The sequence below is a fragment of the Callorhinus ursinus genome, unplaced genomic scaffold (assembly GCF_003265705.2).
Source record: "Callorhinus ursinus isolate GAN/ISIS: 27379988/994484 unplaced genomic scaffold, GSC_fseal_2.0 scaffold57, whole genome shotgun sequence".
Lineage (NCBI taxonomy): Eukaryota > Metazoa > Chordata > Mammalia > Carnivora > Otariidae > Callorhinus > Callorhinus ursinus.
The window spans coordinates 8,867,846-8,886,768 of record NW_027397119.1 but is presented as its reverse complement, the minus strand read 5'-3'; the positions used below and the strand labels follow the sequence as shown (position 1 = coordinate 8,886,768).

At 49.1% G+C, this 18,923-nt stretch overlaps 1 protein-coding gene and 1 long non-coding RNA gene across 2 annotated transcripts; one reads left to right on the top strand and one right to left on the bottom strand.

The window, feature by feature from the left end:
- Positions 1 to 2,345: 2,345 nt before the first annotated feature.
- LOC112811287 (uncharacterized) lies at positions 2,346 to 10,390 on the bottom strand. The gene is made up of 4 exons (XR_012375817.1): positions 9,994 to 10,390; positions 5,470 to 5,600; positions 2,604 to 2,700; positions 2,346 to 2,510 (listed from the first exon to the last, which is right to left on the bottom strand). It is a non-coding gene; the product is annotated as an uncharacterized lncRNA (long non-coding RNA).
- Positions 10,391 to 11,068: 678 nt separating this feature from the next.
- Positions 11,069 to 16,565, top strand: AVPR1B (arginine vasopressin receptor 1B). Its single transcript, XM_025855295.2, has 2 exons — positions 11,069 to 12,008; positions 15,730 to 16,565. Exons 1-2 carry the CDS (start codon positions 11,069 to 11,071, stop codon positions 16,107 to 16,109), a joined length of 1,320 nt encoding a protein of 439 aa, XP_025711080.1. The 3' UTR covers positions 16,110 to 16,565.
- The last annotated feature ends 2,358 nt before the right edge of the window (positions 16,566 to 18,923 follow it).

The following is an 18,923-nucleotide window of genomic DNA, read 5'->3' as shown; positions in this document are numbered from 1 at the left end:
TTAGCTTTGCCAGGTCAGGAGCTCAGGTCGTGGGGGATACAGGCCTGTGCTAATCACACCTCCCAAGAAGCAGGCGTGCCAGAAGGCCAATCTGCAAATGAGTAATGAATGAGCATGGCTGGCCAGTAACCAGAATATTCACATCTGTCTTCCGAGACACCCATGTCCCGAAATGGAATTTATAACCAGGACGTTGCTTGGTGAACACAGAATCAGCCCAAAGGAGGGGGGTGCCTGAGAAGGAGGATTTACTCAGGCTGTGGAGAGAGAGGAAGAGCCCCACTCAGACCTCTCCACACCTAGAACACCTCCAGTGGACTCTTTTCACGATACGCTTCTTTCTTTCTTTTCTTTTTTTTTTTAAGATTTTATTTTATTTATTTGACGGAGAGAGAGAATGTGAGAGAGGGAACACAAGCAGGGGGAGTGGGAGAGGGAGAAGCAGGCTCCTCACGCAGCAGGGAGCCCGATGTGGGGCTCGATCCGAGGACCCCGGGATCATGACCTGAGCCGAAGGCAGACGCTTAACAACTGAGCCACCCAGGCGCCCCATGATATGCTTCTTTCTAAACACCTATTCATCCATTAGCCACATAACACCATTTCGAAAGATTACAGCTGTGTTCATGTCAATCGTGCTTTCCTGACATTGCCTTGAGATTCTGGGGGAGGGTGGGCGACTTAATGCCCCCTGGGAAGCTCCCTGTACCAGTTCTAGCATCTCCATTTTTTAATTAAAAAAATTAATCGCAGTAGAGTTGACGTATCACATATGAGTTTCAGGGCGTACAACACAGCAGAGACAATTACATACATTATGAAATGCTGACCACAAGTGTAGTCACCGGCTGTCTGTCACTCTTCAGGGGTGGTGGGGAAAGCAGCTTGGCAGTTCCTTCCCTCATCCAGTGCTGCGTGATGATGAGAGAGGTTCGAACAGGGCTCCCAACGTAAACGCGACAAGGGCCAGGTATGACTATGAAGGAGTGAAGCAGGCTGGATGAAACAATGCTTTCAATAGGAACTTCCATATGAATATGCTTCTGAGCGCTCTTTGCTAAGAAAAAAATGGCACAGGTGTGAGGATCCATGGCAGCCGGTGCTCAGGGTGGTGAGGGGACAAAGGTGAGTCCTGGGGAATCTGGCAAACTGAAGAGGGCCTGTCCCTTCTCAAAATGACCACCTCTCAGGTCCATTGGAGGGCGGCCACATGGGAAGTAGGTCCTGAAATGGCCAGATCTGATTTTTTTCAAGAGAATTTGGTAATCTGGATTTTTAGGTGAAATCACCTGATTTTTTAAGGTGGCAACCAGTTCATTTTTGCGAATGTTCCATGAAACAAACAAAACGTGCCAGGGCCAGATTCAGTCAGTCAGTCAGTTTGAAACTTCTGCCTTGTATGCGTGATTACCTGTTTTAGAAAATGCTGGCTTAAAAAAATAAAATAAGAAGCAAAAAACAGGGAGATTTTTGTTGTTTTTTAACTATAGAACTTAACAGGGCTAGGGCACCTGGGTGGCTCAGTCGGTTGAGCGTTTGCCTTCAACTCAGGTCTTGATTCCGGGGATCCTGGGATCGAGCCCTGAGTTGGGCTCCCTGCTCATCAGGGAGTCTGCTTTTCCTTCTGCCCCTCCCCACCTGCTCATGCTCTGTCTCTTTCTCAAATAAATAAAATCTTTTTTTAAGAAAAAGGACTTAACAGGACCTTTTAGATATTGATAAAATAGATAAATACTGATAGATACTGATGGGTATTTGGATTTCCAACTCAGGCTCATTGCATGGTCTAAAATCAGTGTCTAAAGATGGCTAACTGTGTCCATTTTCAGCTGCTCATTTGGCTTCACGTTAGCCTGTGGCTTTTCCTGACCTCTCCCTTGAGCCAAGGGGTACATTTTTCTGAGGTCTCAGAGTCCGTGCACCCATGCAGACAGCATTGGAACTCACAATCAGAGACTGCCTGTCCCCGCTCTGGAGGGATGTTCCCATTTCTTACCCAGCTCAATTTTCTAGATTCTAGAACAATTCAGCTCTATCCAGAAGCTGCAGTTTCTCTTCACCGGTCAGTTTGACCTCCCGCAAGGACTGCCCTCATTCTTGCTTTTATCCCATGTTCATCATCCCGTGTCAAATCTGCCTCAAAGCTCATCACCCCCAACCCCTCCCAAAGTACCTCCTGACTTCCTTCCACCCACCCTGCCTCCCTCGCTGGTTCTGATAACCTCACAGAAAGACTAAGCCCATACTTAGGGCCCGGCAAAGCAGAAACCAAAAAGATAAGAAAAGCGCAGCTGTAATGAATGTATCCAGAAAGAAGCTTTTTAAATGTCAACATCCATGTGAACCTTCAGTGTTGTTTTATTTTGAATTATACTCAGAGAAGGCAGACCATCCATCCTCTTTTCAGGGCTTGGGGCCTCTGCTAGCATAAACGGAATCGGTTTTTTCGGACTGTTTTTACTTGGTTGTCATCTACAGCTTTCCAGCATCCAAAAGGAATTGGTGACGGCCTGCCATAAAAAAAAAAAAAAAAAAAAAGCCACATCTATGACGGGGGTTGACATGTGGCATCTGTCCCTCCTCTGCAGCGCCCCTGCGCTCACCTCCAGCCAGGCATACCGCCGACACCTCTGACCAGACCTCCTGCCTCCAGCGTCCCTCTCAAGGCCATCCTGGGCAACTGCTGCCAGAGTCATCTTTCTGTTAAAACACACGGTGATTATACTACCTTCCTGCTTTGGGGCCATTTCCACCTGCTTGGCAAGCTGCCTAAGACATAAACTACACTTCTTATTACTTCCGATGTCCTGGTGACTCTCAGACTTTGATGGGGAATTTATTTCAAATGCAACCGCCTAGTTCTCATCCCCAGAGACTCTCAGCTGGGAGGACCAGGCTGAAGTCAGGAAGCCGCCTTGTATTTCCGGTCAAGTACCCCCAGCAGGTTGTGGTGCCTGGAAGTCTATAGACTACGAACTGAGAAGCGTTATCTTGTAAATCTGGTCAGGACCTGGTAGCAGCTGAACCACCTGCTCCTCCGGATCTAGAGAAGATTGCCTGAACGCCGACGCCACACACTGTGTGACGTCCACAGGCCCTCGCTCAGCCCCGGTCACCCTGGCTCCAGTGTCGAGCCTGCTAAGTGCTCATTTTGCATCATGCGGTTTTTCCTCGAGCTCGGCCTCCACGGTGACCAGAATGAAATATGTACAAACCAGGTGTGAATTTAGGTCTGACTCTGGGAAGGGGACATGGGTGAGAGCCAGTGTGGGCGACATCTTACAGAGTGGCATGGCCTCTCAGGATGAGTTCTGTCACCTCACGTTCCCACAGTACCCTGCAGTCTGGTCCCATGTGTGGCATGCAGACATCCTCTGCGGGGCAACTGCCAAGCCCAGCTGCTGACTGGGACTCAAGCTCAAGATCTGTCCCCATGAAACTAATCTGGCCTATGACTTTGAACTTCCTGGCCCCCTTGGCTCTGAATTTTCAGAATCAGAGCTCTTTCTTGGGTTAGGTACTGTTTTTCAGACGGCCTGTTTTAAACATAAGTTATCTCCCGAGAGGGGTAGTATTTAGCTTTAATAGCTCAGCATGGATCAGGATAGGGAAGAATTGTTCCACCAGAGAATCATGAAAGAGGCACTGCAGGTACCTAGAGCTCAACCAATCCAACCACCCCAGCTTACGTGAGAGGAGATTGAGGCCAGAGTGAAGAGGTGACCTCATCACGGGCTCACCGAACCTCTGACGGTAACAAGGGAAGAGTTGTGTTTCCCAGCTTTAGAGCCAATGATCTTTCCTGATCCATCTTTCCAGCAAGTGTTTGTTGAGCACCCACCATGTGCCAAGAACCACGGTAAGAGCTAGGGATACTATTATCGAGGATGAGTAATAGACCCCTTGGTCATTTCAGGCTGCCTACCTGTACACATTAGCAATGGGAACGAGCTCCCCCCGCCGCCCACCTACTGGTGGGGGCACATAATAGGGAAGTGTTGATGAGTGAGAAGATAAATGGAGAGGAGTGTCTCTAATGTGGGCTACTGTCTACCCATCCACCAACCCAACCTGGGCAGTAAAGCCATGGGGTAGGGATCCCTGGGCTGCTGGGCATGGTGTTGGTACGCTGGGAATGTGGAGGGAGATTGGGACAAGAAGGGTAGGAAAAAGAAGTGCAGATCTCTAGAAACAGGCTTGTGAGGGCCCTGAGCACAACCTCCCCCTGCCTCCTTGCATGTAAGCTGAAGCAGGTGGTGGGGCAGGTACGTGGGCCTTCCTAAGGATACATCTTGACACTACTTCTCTGGGGCAGGGCAGGGGGGAGCACCGGAGGAGCAAGTGGCACTTGGCAGTTGTTCCCCACCATCCCCCCCTCTCGGGCTCAGCAGCTGTGCCCCTCCCTGCTCTGGTCCCCACCCCAGGGCCACTCTCTCTAGAGCTCCTAGCTTCAAGCACTCAAGCCTACTAGTCAGCGGGGGACCAGCTTTCCCAGAAACTTGGAAACTATGTTGTGCACTTGATTCTCTGGGAGTCACTGCCATCATTTTATTAAATTCCAAGAAAACTTAATGGAGATCTGATAGCTACAATGAGCTTAAAAGAAAGACTAAAACTTTCTCATGGACTGATGATAACTAATAGGAGAAGTTTCAATCATCCTGCAAAGGGAGTCAAGGGTGGTGCTATTTGAGCAGAATAGAGTCATCTCCTGTTCTAAGAAGCCATGCCAGAGAGCTAAGCACCCTTTGGAGACTCAATCCCAGCACCAGTGGCACCATCCAGCACTAACTTGGCCTCTCCTCCTTTGGAGCTGAGCTCTTCCCTGGAGCTGGGCATGGGGACCACCAGATTGTATGAAGGGCCACTCATTTTTAGCTGCCTGCTATGTTTCTGGTCACTGGATGCCCTCATCTGCACCTCTCACAGCCACGTGTTCAGTGGGATGTGGTCTGAGAGGTTCCCAAAGATGCTGCACACGGGTAACTGGAGCCTGGCCTTGTGGGGCTCTTGGAATTCTCAGTGGGATTACAGTCACTCCCTCCTCTACTCTCCAGAAAACCGGTCAAAAGGCAGATTATATACTACGCACATCATTATACTCCTCTTTCTACTTTTGTGAATATTTAAAATTTTCTACAATAAAGTTGGAAAAAAAATGAAGGAACATTAACCAGCAAGGATATTTCATTTACTCATTTGTGCCCATTAAATTGTGAATTCACATGTGACAAAAGTTTATTGAGCTTCTGTTATACACAAAGCACTGAGTTGGCCTTATTAGCTTTAGTGCTGAAACTTTTGGCTCACAGCAGTGGATCAGATCTCTGTGGATGAGCCCTGGGCCGATTTTACACTTTGTTCAGGAGATTCTCACATACAGCCGGAGTGGAGAGCCACTGCCCTGAGGGGGTGATGGGGAAAAGAGCAAAGAACAACACATGGGTGGGCTTGGGTCCTGACTCTCACCTCCGATATCCATGTGATGTTGAGAACCTCACTTGTGTCTTTGGCTTTCAGGTTGGACTTTCTTCTGGAAAATGAGAGCATGGAACTTGATAGTCTCTGAGTTCCTTTCCATCACTCCTCCGCCTCTTGGCCTGAACCAAAATATAAGTCCCTTTCAACTCCAACATTCTGTGACTGTACAAGCTATTTTATGGCAAGAGGAACGAGTGGAGACTTTCTGGGAGTCCCTGAAATCAGCACTGATTCATCTATCCTCCTGCCCTCTACATCTACCCCTTTTACTCATTGGGTCTCCATCAATCTTGGAGTTAAACCAACTTAACAGAAGACAGTGGAAACAGCAAGGCCTGCTCCCGGCTGTAAAAGATGCATTAGTCCCAGTAATGGCCCATCTTCCCCAGACCACTTCCGCCATCTAGACTTTTATGGGACTGTGAATCTAGGGTTACCCAGGCAGGCAGAAAGGCCAGTGCCTGATGGATGATGAGTGCGACAAAAGGGTACTATATGCTCACCTACCAAAGGGAAGGCCAATAGGTAATGCTTAAAACCCAAAACTGAAGAAGTAGCAGTGTATGTTTGTTATTTAGAAATACAGAGGTTGATAGCAAATAAATCTAATAATGAGTTTTAAAAGGTGACCTCTGTCAAGAAATACCACAAATCAAGTAAAAATATCAATGACAAAACAAGAAAAAATATTTGAAATTCAAATATCAGACAAGGGTTCATTACCGAAATATATAAAGTTTCCAAAAGAGAAAATAAAAAGACCAACAATCACAGAAAAATTCACTAGAGATATCAATAATCATTAGAAAAAGAAGTAAGAATGGCTCTTGACAGGGACACCTGGGTGGCTCACTCAGTTGAGCATCTAACTCTTGATTTTGGCGCAGGTCATGATCTCAGTTGTGAGACTGAGCCCTGCTCCAGGGCTCTGTGCTCAATGGGGAGTCTGCTTCTCTCCCTCTCCCTCTGCTTTTTCCCCCTGCTGGCACATGCATGCTCTCTCTCTCTCTCTCTCTCTCTCTCTCTCTCTCTCCCTCTCCCTTTCTAAAATAAAATAAATAAATCTTTAAAAAAAAAAAGAATGACTCTTGACATTAAGATGCTCAACCTCACTCGTAATAAAAGGCACACAAATTAAAACTATACGAGATACTATTTTTATCTTATCAGATTGGCAAAAATCCAAAATTTAAGAACACACTGTTGGCAAGACTATGGGGAAATGGGTACCCTCATACATTCCTAGTGGGAATGCAATTGGGCCAGTCCCTAGAGAAGAGAATTTGGCAATATATAGTAAAACTATTAATGCAGATACCCTTAACCCAGCAATCTCATTTCTAGAAGCCTACCACAAAGATATACTGGCAAAGTGTAGAAGGAAATATATACAAGGCAATTTATCGAAGCATTACTTGTAATAGCAAGACTGGATACGATACAACCAAAATCCCCACTAAAGGGGATTGGATGAATAAAGTATGGCAAGTCCACAAATTGGAGTGACAAGCAACTGCAAAAGGGAAAGAGAAATAACTATGTTCTCCTATGAAGTTCTGTTCTCTGTACGTTTGTATATAGTTAAAAAAAATTTAATAAAAAAACTTTAAAAATAGAAGAAAGTTATTACCTCTAGGGAGTTAAAAAATAGAACAGTTTTGGGGGAGTTGTTTTTCTTTCATAATCGCTGTAGAATCATTTGGCTTTTTATACTATGTACATGTAAAAATAGGTATATTTAAAAATAAAAGTGCAGAAGACCACCATAAATACAATACTTAATGGTGAAATTTTAGAAGCAATCTCATTAAAGTCAGAAATATCAATAATGTCTGCTCTTCAAATTTGTAGTAGAGTCTTAGCCATCACAATAAGGCAAGAAAAAGAAATGGACTGGGAATAAAAGACAAAGAATGATCATTGTTTGCAGACAATATTAAATGCACAGATAATCCAAAATAATTTACTAATAAGAGTGTGTAGCAAAATTGCTGAATATAAAAGCAAGACACAAAAATGAATATTGTTCCCATATGCTGGCCATAACTAACCAGAAAATGTGATAAAACAAAATTCTGTATATAATGGCAACAGAAACTGTTAGGTATAGAGAAAGAACTCTATCAAAAGATGGAACATTTATGAAGAAAATTATAAAACATTATTGAAGGACATAAGAGTAGATCTGATTAAAATCATAGACATGAATTTTCCCCAAATTATTCTCTAAACTCAATGCTTCCAACCAAAACCTTAACAGAATTTTTTGTGGAACTAGACAAACTGATATCAATTTCACTATTTTAAAACTGTGAAAAGCATTTTGAAAATAAGAAAAAGAGGAAGGCTTGTTTTTACCATATATTAAGGTTTATTATAAAGCCTTAGTACCTAAAATAGTGAAATATTAGAGCAGGGATAGAAAATAAACTAATGGCACAGAACAGAGATCCCAGAGATAGGCTCATACATATTGTGAACTTGATATATTTATTATGCAGGTGACAGTTGAGAAATGATGTACTACTCAATAAATGAAGAAATTGGTTTGCCATGTAGGGAAAAAAATGAAGTTAGGTTCTTACCTGACACATACACAAAAATAAAGTCCAGGTGGATTAAAGTGATGAATGAAATATGAAAAACAAATGTTAAACATGTTAGAAAGAAATATAGAGGAGATATCTCTGTTCTCAAGACAGGGAACACAAAACAGAAAAGCAGAAATGATTAAAGAAAGTATTGATAACATTAAAATTTAAATTTTTGGTATCACAAATGACCCCATAAACAAAGTTAAAAGTGGCAGATAGAAGAAAATATCTGCGACATATCAGAATACATAAAAGTTCATATCAGAATGTATAAAGAAATTCTACAAATCAGTAAGAAAAATGACCTAATCAAAAATTATGCAGAGGATATGAACAATCCACAGAAGAGGAAACCCAAACAACAAATAAATATATGGAAAGATACCCCCAATAACTAGGGATCAGAGAAAAAATAAAAGCAAAATGATATTCTGTTTCATACCAATCAGACTGGTGAAAATTAAAAAGTCTGACCCTGAGGATGTCAGGAAAGTCATGTGCAGCCAGTGCGAGAATAAATCAATACAATGAATTTAGAGATAAAAGTTAGGATATGGTCCTACTTAATGAAAATCCATACATTGTATAACCCAAGAATACCAATACCCAGCATATACTTCTGCATGTACACCCCAGAAAATTTTCACACATGAACATGAACACAAGGAGGCATACATAAGAATACTCATTGTAGTATTTTAAAAAAATAACAAAAAAAAAAAGAGAGAGAGAGAGAGAGAGAGCTGGAACTAAACTCAATGAAAAATATAAGGTTCAGGATAAATAAAATATGTTATATTCACATGTTTGAATACCATGCAGTAATTAAACTGAATGAACTAGATCTATCCTTTGTACCACCATAGATCTCAAAGATTAACTAGAATTTAAAAAGGGTGTTATGGTATCATTTATGTAATACGCAATGTTTTAAAAACGTGTAAATATACATAATTTTAATGAATATATCAAGGCACAAATGGGAACGAGAAAACCAGCTAGACAGTCCTTTATAGAAATTTTGCTGTGAATGGGAAGAGACGGCTGTAGCTAGAGGTGGGGTATAGTGTCTGAGGAGGGTTATGACTTTTTTTTAATGGACAACACTAGACTTTGTTTGCCTGTAGATGGGAATGAACCAGTAGAGAGACTTAAAATTATCATTCATAGAGAGCAAAATCCTCGAGAAGGTGGAGCCTGGGCTGAAGTGCAGAAGAGGAAGCTACAGTATTTTGGGGGAGAGATGGTGTTTGAACTTGGCAGTGGGATGAAGTGGAGAGGAATCTGTAGGTGTTTAGGAGGTAATCTCTTCAAAAGATGATGTTAATTGCATGGGTGGGTGGGGGACACTGTAAAGGGGCATCTGGTTTGACTCAAGGGAGAGACAAGAGGACCTCTGATCAACGATGGACCCTGTGCTTCCTGAGGGTGGCGGACTATGCTGTTTGTCACTCCTAAAGAACTTTTAATCTGTTCCAGAGAGAATCCTAATTATCCACCTCGTGTATTTATCTGTCCCCTGAGCACCAGTGCCTCTCACATACTGGGCGTTAGTCAGGTCCCCTCTCGGAAAGGCACACGGCGCGGGTTAGGCCTGCGTCTCCTGTATACTGGTTCTGTGATCTTCTAGAGCAAGTCACGCCACTTCCCTGGGCCTGTTTTCTATCCCCACAGGGTGGTTAACTGCCTTTGCCATTTGGCCCATGAAACACTGTGGGGAGGTGGCAAGTTAAGACTTCTGGAGACACACATAGTGGAATTCCTCCCGTGGGCCGCTCCCACCCAGCGCCCCAGGGCTTCCAGGTCCAGCCCCTTCCACCCGGCGCCTCTGTCCTATCTCCACCACCGCTCCCTCTCCACACAGGTCCTCGCTTTTTCTTCCTGCCTTATGACTCCAAGTCTCCCACCAGATTCTCACCTTCCTGCCTTATGGCTCCAAGTCTCCCACCAGACTCCCACCAGACTCCCACGAGTGGCTGTGGTCAGACTTCGCGGCCAAGGGCTTGAGGGCTCCGTGTAGGGGCGCCACGTCGCCCACCTGGCCACCCCTGCAGACTCTGGACCCTTCGCGGGCTAACAGGAAGCCCGGGGCAGGGGACACTCCCAACAGCGCTGCGGGCCTTAGGGGCCCCGCCTCCGGGAGTGACCACCCCTTATTCCCTGCGTGTGCACCTGTCTTGGAAGACAGCCCGAGGGCTCCGGGGTGCGAGCATAGATAAAGTCATCTGTCTGCGGGTCTGGGGGTCTGGCAGGCCTGTGAGCGCTTGCCTGAGTCTTCCCCTTTTCTGGCTCTCGGTAGCCGCTCCGCTGCCCCGCGGTCCCTTCTCTCTCCGCCCCCCCCCCTCCCCAGCCTCTCAGTCTTCCTGCGGGCTGAGCGCGGGGGAGCCTCACTCCGCCCTCCTCTGCAGGAGCCAACCGGCGTCCCCAGGGGCCGCTGGGTTCCCGCTGCAAGCCCATAAAACCCGCTCGGCTCCAGCCGCTGCGCTCCCCACTCCGCTGGTCAGGGCTCCGGGGGCCGCGCGGGCTTCGCTGGGGCTTCCAGCCCAGCGGGCGACGCCGATGGCCCCGATCTAGCTTCCAAGCAGGCTTAGGGACATTCGCTTTCTGCTTCCAGAAGAGTTGGGAGAAAGTGAATTTGGGGTGGATTGAGAAGTGGTGGCAGCTCCCCAGGCTGCCTTCCCTTCCCGAAGCCTCACCCTGCGCAGCCTCAAACATTCTTCTTTTCCTGACACCCTGTCCCCCTCCCTGAGCCCTCTTTCTCTTCGGGCCTAAGCTTCCGTCCCCATTGTGCCATCAGTATCTTCTCCTTCCTTATCTCTTTCTCTCTCCTCCTATTTCTCCCTATTTTCACTTTCTCCCTGTCATCCCCCACTTCTCCTTTCTTGCCATCTGAAACCTTCCCACCCCATTTCAGCCATCAAACCCCTCCACTTGCCCCCACACTGTCCGTCCCTTTCTCTCCCTCCTCCCCTTCCCTCCCAGCAAAGTCAGCCATGGATTCTGGTCCTGCCTGGGCTGCCAACCCCACTCCCCGGGGCACCTTGTCTGCCCCCAATGCCACCACACCCTGGCTGGGCCGGGATGAGGAACTGGCCAAGGTGGAGATCGTTGTCCTGGCCACGGTCCTGGTGCTGGCGACAGGGGGCAATCTGACTGTGCTGCTGACCCTGGGACAGCCAAACCGCAAGCGCTCCCGCATGCACCTGTTTGTTCTGCACCTAGCCCTGACTGACCTGGGTGTGGCGCTATTCCAAGTCCTGCCCCAGCTGCTGTGGGACATCACCTACCGCTTCCAGGGCCCTGACCTCCTCTGCCGGGCCATCAAGTATCTGCAGGTGCTCAGCATGTTCGCCTCCACCTACATGCTGCTGGCCATGACGCTGGACCGCTACCTGGCTGTTTGTCACCCCCTGCGCAGCCTCCAGCAGCCCAGCCAGTCCACCTACCCGCTCATCGCTGCTCCCTGGCTGCTGGCTGCCATCCTCAGCCTGCCTCAAGTCTTCATCTTTTCTTTGCGGGAGGTGATCCAGGGCACTGGGGTGCTGGACTGCTGGGCAGACTTCCACGTCCCTTGGGGACCTCGGGTCTATATCACCTGGACCACCCTGGCCATCTTTGTCCTGCCTGTGGCCATGCTCACGGCCTGCTATAGCCTCATCTACCATGAGATCTGTAAGAACCTAAAAATCAAGACACAGGCCCGGAAGGTGGAAGGAAGGGGCTGCAGGACTTGGGACAGGACCTCGCCTTCTGGCCCAGCTGCAGCTACACGGGGGCTGCCGTCCCGAGTCAGCAGCATCAGCGCCATCTCCAGGGCCAAGATCCAAACCGTGAAAATGACTTTTGTCATCGTGCTGGCCTACATCGCCTGCTGGGCACCCTTCTTCAGCGTCCAGATGTGGTCTGTGTGGGACAAGAATGCCCCCGATGAAGGCAAGTGTATGTCTGTGGGGGAGGGGGAGTGGAAAAGAGCAGGGAAGGGAGACCAGCAAGCTTAGGACAGGGTTCTAAAGCTTCCCAGGGCCTGGCCGGTAACAGATGAGCGAAGGAATTATCAAAGGTGGTGCCTGTCTCCCCCTCAAAGGGGCAGCTACAACTCCCACCCAGCCTACGGATGCCATGAGTACCTTTCATGTAAAATTTCCATCGTTTAAATTTGAGGCACTTAATTTAAACACTTAAAAATATTACGTGGCCTTAGGGAAATATGACTGTTGGCAGATTTGGCCAACCAACTAACTGCCAGTTTCACAGATGAGCATTAGAATCATAGAATGATGGAGTTGAAGAGAATTTTCAAACTGCCCAGGATGACAATTGGTGACCACAGCTGAGAGCTATGTCTCTCAGCACTCTACACTCCTGAGCCTGGGCATGACTTTGAACCCCTTCTCAACAACCCCTTCCAATTAATTAGCCTGTTGGCACATGACAACCCTGAAATGTCAAGTTCAACCCCTTCATTTTGCTAACGGGGAAAAGAGGCTCAGAGGGGAAAGGGGACTTGCCCAGGGCCACACAGCCTGGGAGTGGCAAAGTGAAGGGTCGGACCTAGGCCTGCTGTCTCCTTGTCTTTTTCCCTTACCCCCTGCTCTGTTCATAATCCTGGCTCTGAAAATGGTAAAAGCAGCGGGGTCTTCCTCCTACATGAAAAACAAAATGAGATCCTGGGACCCTCCATGAAGACCATGTTCCGGTCGGCACACAGGAGGCCTTGCTGTTGTCATTTTTCTGGGGTGAGGTCAAAGGAAACCTCCTGAGCTTTAGACACTGCCAGACGGTCCAGCCGTCTGGGGGTGAGTGTGTACTCACGAAGGTAAGGCTGGGTCTGGGCAGCTTAAATGTTGAGGAGGATGTTCAAAGACATGCCTTCTTGCTCCCCTAAGAGGAGTGGGATATAGGGACAAGTGCAAGTCAACTCGTCTAAGTGTTTCTGAATAGGGGTGACTGGGTGCTCTGCACTGCGAGCCATGTGCACAGCCTGGGATATATAATGGGTGCAGCATGTAACTGCCCGAGAGAGGCCCTGTGCACAGGTTCTTCTGGAAGCTTCCTGAGAGTTTGCTGACCAGCAGACCCAGGCTACCAATTCCTACCAGCTCCCAGGGAGTGGATCCTCCTTCCCTTGTGCTTTTGTTTCTAATCTCATTTTGCTCATCTAGGACACACTCAAGCAAATACTTTGCTTTTCTGGAAAGACTAAATAAGGGTCAGGCTGTTCATGAATTGCACACAACCCTGCAAGAGAAGTGTGAAAACAACACCAAACTATTACGGTCCCATTTTATCCCCTCTTTTGGACATCCCTCTGGACAAGAGGCTAGCTGCAAATTACCCTTTATGCAATGAATGTATTGATTCTAACCAACTGTAGGGACCCCCTGCTCTAGTCAAGCACAGAATAGAAGAAAGAAGAATAGTGCCAAGCACATTCAGTCCTTGGTGCTTACTGGTGGCCTTCTCTGCTTTATGTCTGAGTAACCTGAGACTCCGAGAGGTAAGATAACTGGTCCATAGGGCCACGGCGAGTAAGACATGGTGCCAGGACCCGGATCGAGGTCGTTATGGCCCAAGCATTAGACAAGACATGGCTTTACTTTCAACAATCCGGCTTAGCCAATGGCAGTGCGGGGGGGTGGGGGGGGTGTAGTCATTTGCCGCTTCATCGAGAAACCCACCAGAAGTTGGAGACCCTGCCACCCAGCCAGTGCAGGCTTCCCTGCTTGCCTGCTGTGTCACTGTCATTACGAACCTGCCCCTCAGTACACATGCCTCCCCTGCGGAGGAGGGATTTATCATCAGCAAGGGCCTCTCTGAGCAAGGAGGGCAGGAGCAACGTGTTACCTTACAAGACAGCGTGCTCTCTCAGAAAACTGGAAGCCCTTGGAGGCCCTTCTAGGGGCTGAGGTCCATTACTTTAAACCTACTTTCCAGTACACCCAGTTCCTGTCCATAGCACGCTGGCTTCCTGGGCTCTTGTCCCTGAGTCTCTGGTTGGAGCCTGACTGTCTCCTTGCCCTTGCTCCTGCCCCCGACAGTCAGCTGAGTTCCTGCTCGGATGCAGTGCGGCTTTGCCCTCAAGGGCTGAGAGGTGGAGCCTCTGCAGACCCTGGTGCTCGGGCCACATTTCTAGCTCCTGCACCGGGCCTGGCTCCGAGGGGGCCCAGTCAAACAGATGTTTCCCAGGCGAAGGAACTCATGGAAACCCTCAGCCCCTGGCCTAATCTAGGGAGCGGGTAGGGTGAACACCACCCCCTTAGCCAGAGCAACTTCCCACATCTTCCACAGCTCCCTGGTATTGAGAACTGGGGAGCAGGCCAGAATGTGGGGAAAATTGAAGGAGACTCTGTTTGTTGCTGGGATGGGTCCCTCCTCCACCTATAGATACTCCCCCCTGCCCCCCTCCTCTGCCCTACATGGGTCAGTCCAGGCCCAGATGCCTTCAGCTTCTCACCACTGTGCTTCATGTCTTCACTCAAACATTCTGACCCTGCGTCTTCCCTTTGCTTGGGCTATGAGTAGTTGCACGCATGAGCACACCTATGGGTGAGGTGCACAAGGAACCAGAGAATCTGAAGATTTCACAGTGCTTTACAGAGTAGGCACTTAAGCTTTGCCTCTGAGTTCACTGGCTGAAACTGCACAAGGGTGCAGGATGGCTGTCTTAGAGTCGGTGGACCCAGCTTCACGTCTGTGCCATAACCCCTAAGATTCCTTGGAGCTTTGACCTTGCTTTCAGCGATTCCACAGCCTCTGCTGAAGGTACCACAGTGTGCAACCTGCGCCACGGCTGGAACGTGGGGCATCCTGCAGGAGGTCGGAGTCCGCCCTGGAAGCTGTCCTACCGGCCTGTGGAGCTCCATGTAATCTTCAGAAAGAATCTTGTGTCTGGAAGACATCTTATCAGTCTGCACTCTCCTATTTTGCCTGCACAAGAGAGAAATTAGTTTTTCCCTGCGGGAGGGTGCGTTCCCTGGGTATAATCTCTGAGGACACAGAACAAGTATTCATCTGGAAGGGGACGCTTGGGTGCCCTGTTCCCAGCAGCTGCCCCTCTGTGCAGTCGGAGCTGATGCCATGGTACCTGCAGGGCGGTCGGGCTGATTGCCCTCCCAGGCCCCCAGCAATGGTCTGGCACTGGCAGTGCTCCCATGCTCGATGCCTGAGTGACAGGATGAGAGGCACTGCTCCGGAGGTGTCAAGGAAGAGAGTGTGTATCCGTATCTATGACATAAATGAGAATGGGGGTCAAAGGGGCCTGAGCTTGGCCTAGACTCATAGTTATTGTCCCTGCATGACAATACAAGTGTCTCATTCTAGATCTCCATCTGTTAGGGGATTCAAGGTCTAGGTTTTGGAACGAAGACACTGTGTCCTCTTTGGGCTGGTCCTGTCCCTGACTATGTTTACACCTTGAAAGTCAACTTGGAGCAAACCTCAGCTCCTACCCTGACCCTATAGTCACGGACAAGACCCACAGACAAGTCCCAGCTCCAAGTCCCAGCTGTGCTCCTTTCTAATTATAGAACCCGAGTGAGTCCTTTATCCTCTCTGGAAACTCAGTTTCCCCCTCTTCTCAGTGGGGTCTTGGACTCTCTCCCAGGTCCCATCCAGCTCTGTAATTCTGAGGCTTCTTGTGTTTATCCTTCTACAGATTCAACCAACGTGGCTTTCACCATCTCCATGCTCTTGGGCAACCTCAGCAGCTGTTGCAACCCCTGGGTTTACATGGGCTTCAACAGCCACCTGCGGCCGTGGCCCCTGCGCCGTCTGGCCTGCTGCAGGGGACCCCGGCCCCTCCCACAGCTCTCCGGCGACAGCCCCTCCAGCCGCCGCACCACGCTGCTGACCCGCTCCAGCGGCCTGCCCACCCTCACGCTCAGCCCCAGACTCAGAGGGGGCCATGCGCCCGAAGGCTCACTGAAGGACTCAGCGCAGGTGGACGGTGAAGCCTCCACTGAGACCATCGCCTTTAGGGAACACTCGCCCGCGGGGCCGGCGGAGGATCTCTGCTCATCTCAGCACTGGGTGTAAAAGCTGGGAGGGCCAGGGTTGGAGTTGGGGGGAGCCCACTTTGAGGCAGGGTGAGGGGGCCAGAATGGCCCACTACCCCTGGTGTTACAGGTGCCTCTGGTGTGTGGGCGGACGCTCGTTTGCTCCCAATCTCACACCCTGGGAATCAGAGAGAGTCAAAGCATCTGCTTCCCTGCTCCTGCGCCTTCACAGCGTGCGTGGGAGCCCACCCATGGGGTGGATGTGGTGCCCCAGGTCTCAGGCAGGCCTAGGCTGGCTCTGTCTGGGGGTCCGCAGGTGGCAGGGACTCAGGCTGGTCTCCTCCCGCCTTGACTATTTGTCCCCATCCTAACCTGACTAGCACACCCAGCGCAACCAGGAGCGGGGGAAGTGAAAACTTGCGAGAAGGATCCTATTTCTCTATCTAGATCCTGGATTTGTTTGTCTTGTGTAGGGGGGCTTCTTTCATGAAGGAAACCGAAGGGGGGATGCCCGCTGTGCCCGCCTGTCTGCTGAAGGGAGGTGCAGGATTTAGGACAGCACCTGCTACTAGTAAAAATTCCACAAATGCTAGTTTTTCTTCTCCCCATATCGTCCACTTTTATAGGACGGGTGACAGGGCAAAGCAGGCCCTCAGTGGTGTGACCCCCTGGGAGGGAGCATGTGAGGAAAGGAGGAGAGAAGAAGGTGAAAATGATCACAGTAAGATTAAGACTGGACAAAGCCTCTGAGGCAGCACGCGTTGGTGGCTCTCTTCCCTCCCCCAAGGGATCCACACTGCGCCTTCCTCTGGGACGGTCCAAAGGAGACATCCTTATAGAAAGTGTGGCTGGATCACGGCTCTGGATTTCCCTGAGGCTTTTCGCAGCTTCCCTACGAGCCATGCATGCTGTGAGGAAGTCAGGAGCCCAGGATTTGAGACTCAGCTCTGCCTTCAGGGGCATGTATGACCTTGGGCAGGTCCTCTCCCTTCTCTGGGCCTCCAGCTTCTCACCTGTTAGGACAGGGATAATCCATAAGGTCTTTCCCAGCTCTACCCTGTCGTGACTTTGCAAGACTGGGCATGGGGTTACAGTAGAGCCTTTTCTAACCAATACGCTCTAGAAGAATTGTTGGATTTTCATGACAATGACATTTATACCCTTTAACTCAATTCTGGTGACCGTGGGTCCTGCCATGGCCATACTGTCTACTTTTGCCCTCAATTCCGTGATGCTGAAACCGGGAGATGTAGCCGAGCTGGTGGAATCTGGGGTTTTGCCCTGCTCCTCCTCATTATCTCCAGTGGGATTTAGATCATGGGGTGGCTTCCCCCCCAATTCCAGTTCTAATCTAAGAGATGGCCTTGGTGGTGGAAAGAGCATCAGCAGAAAAGTCAGGAGAACCGGGTCTTGGTTCTGCCACCACTGATGACCAACATGGGGAGAATGCTGGCTAATCATCTCTGTTATGAGGGTCAAATAGGACCATGGATGTGAAAGAGGTTGGTAGACCCAGGAGCCCTCTACTAGTGGAAGGGGCTGCTAATCTAATTAAGAGCTCCTGAGAGCAGCTCCAGGGAACAGGTTCTCTGCCCTCTACTCCTAGGAAACTGCAGGAAATGGCTGTAAGTTTGAGCTTTAAGAGGTCACTCAGCTCTGAGAAGCCTCCTTTGGCTTCCTTAAAAGAACCTAAACTGACTGTTGTGAGTGAGCAAAGTGTCCCTAGCCTTCAGTGCTAAAGAACCAGGGAGTGGGACACAGACCCTAATGGGACCAAGGCTCAAGGCAGATGTGAGGGCCCACGGTCTCTCTTCACTGTGTTCTGTTGCCCATGTCAGTCCCTGACATCCAACCACTTCTTCCTTGTCCATCCATCCTGGTGGAGCTGGGCTCAGGAGGCTCCCATGCCCTCATGAGCTGCTGAAGTTTCTCCTGCTCTGCGTATATAAGCCAACCCCCCTCCCCCTTCACACCACGGGTCCCGTCCCTCGTGCCCAAGTCAGTACTGGGCAAACCGTTGCTCATCACGATAACTGGGAGGTAGAAGGGACACCAGCGTTGTGCTCCAAAGACCTGGGTTTGAGTCCTGCTCTTGTCCCCCTTCTATCTGTATGATCTTGGGCAAGTCCTCTAATCCCTCTGAGCAATGGTTTCCTCCTTAAATAGAAACAACAATGCCTACCTTGTTGGGGGGATGTGGTGGGCTGTAAGACTGTAGACCACAGAACACTCTACAGGGAAGATGATGATGGCCTGGCTCCAGATTGCGTCTGGTGAGTAACCTCCTATGGGAAGCATGAAGGAAGGTTTCTGTTGTCTGGGGTTAATCTCACTTCTGACAGCTAACCCCAGGAGAAATGGAACCGGCTGTTTCTGGGCTGGGCACTTTTGTGAAATGTTTATGCCATCCTGTGGACTCTACAGAATACAGTACTCAGTCCCTTAGAACCCACATGAGATCAGGGGGGTAGGGGGTGGCCAGGGCCGAGAACGGCAGGAGGTGAATTTGTTGACTATGGTGATTTCTCAGAATGGTTTTTTTATGTTTGGTATAGGCCAGTAAGTTTCCAGATATCCCTCTCTGTGTTTTGTATGTAAATAGGTCTTTTATTTATCAAGGGGCTCTAGACTAAGCCCAGGCTGCCGCAGCTCAATCCTGGGTCAGGCATCCAGAGATGGGGTTAAAACTGACCAATAAAACTCCTTAATAACCAGGAAATTTCTGGGCATGTTTGTTTCCTAGGAGCAGGGACAACGGAATATTCAATCTGAAATACAATTTGCTCCCCTTGAATGGGGAAGAGAGTTTGAGGGGGTGGGGAGCGACCTTCATCCACTTAAGAGGGAAACAAGA

Coding starts and splice junctions, on each gene's coding strand:
- AVPR1B (XM_025855295.2), top strand. CDS start 11,069: ATGGATTCTGGTCCTGCCTGGGCTGCCAACCCCACTCCCCGGGGCACC. Junction 12,009..15,729: donor CAAGAATGCCCCCGATGAAG/GCAAGTGTATGT, acceptor ATCCTTCTACAG/ATTCAACCAACGTGGCTTTC.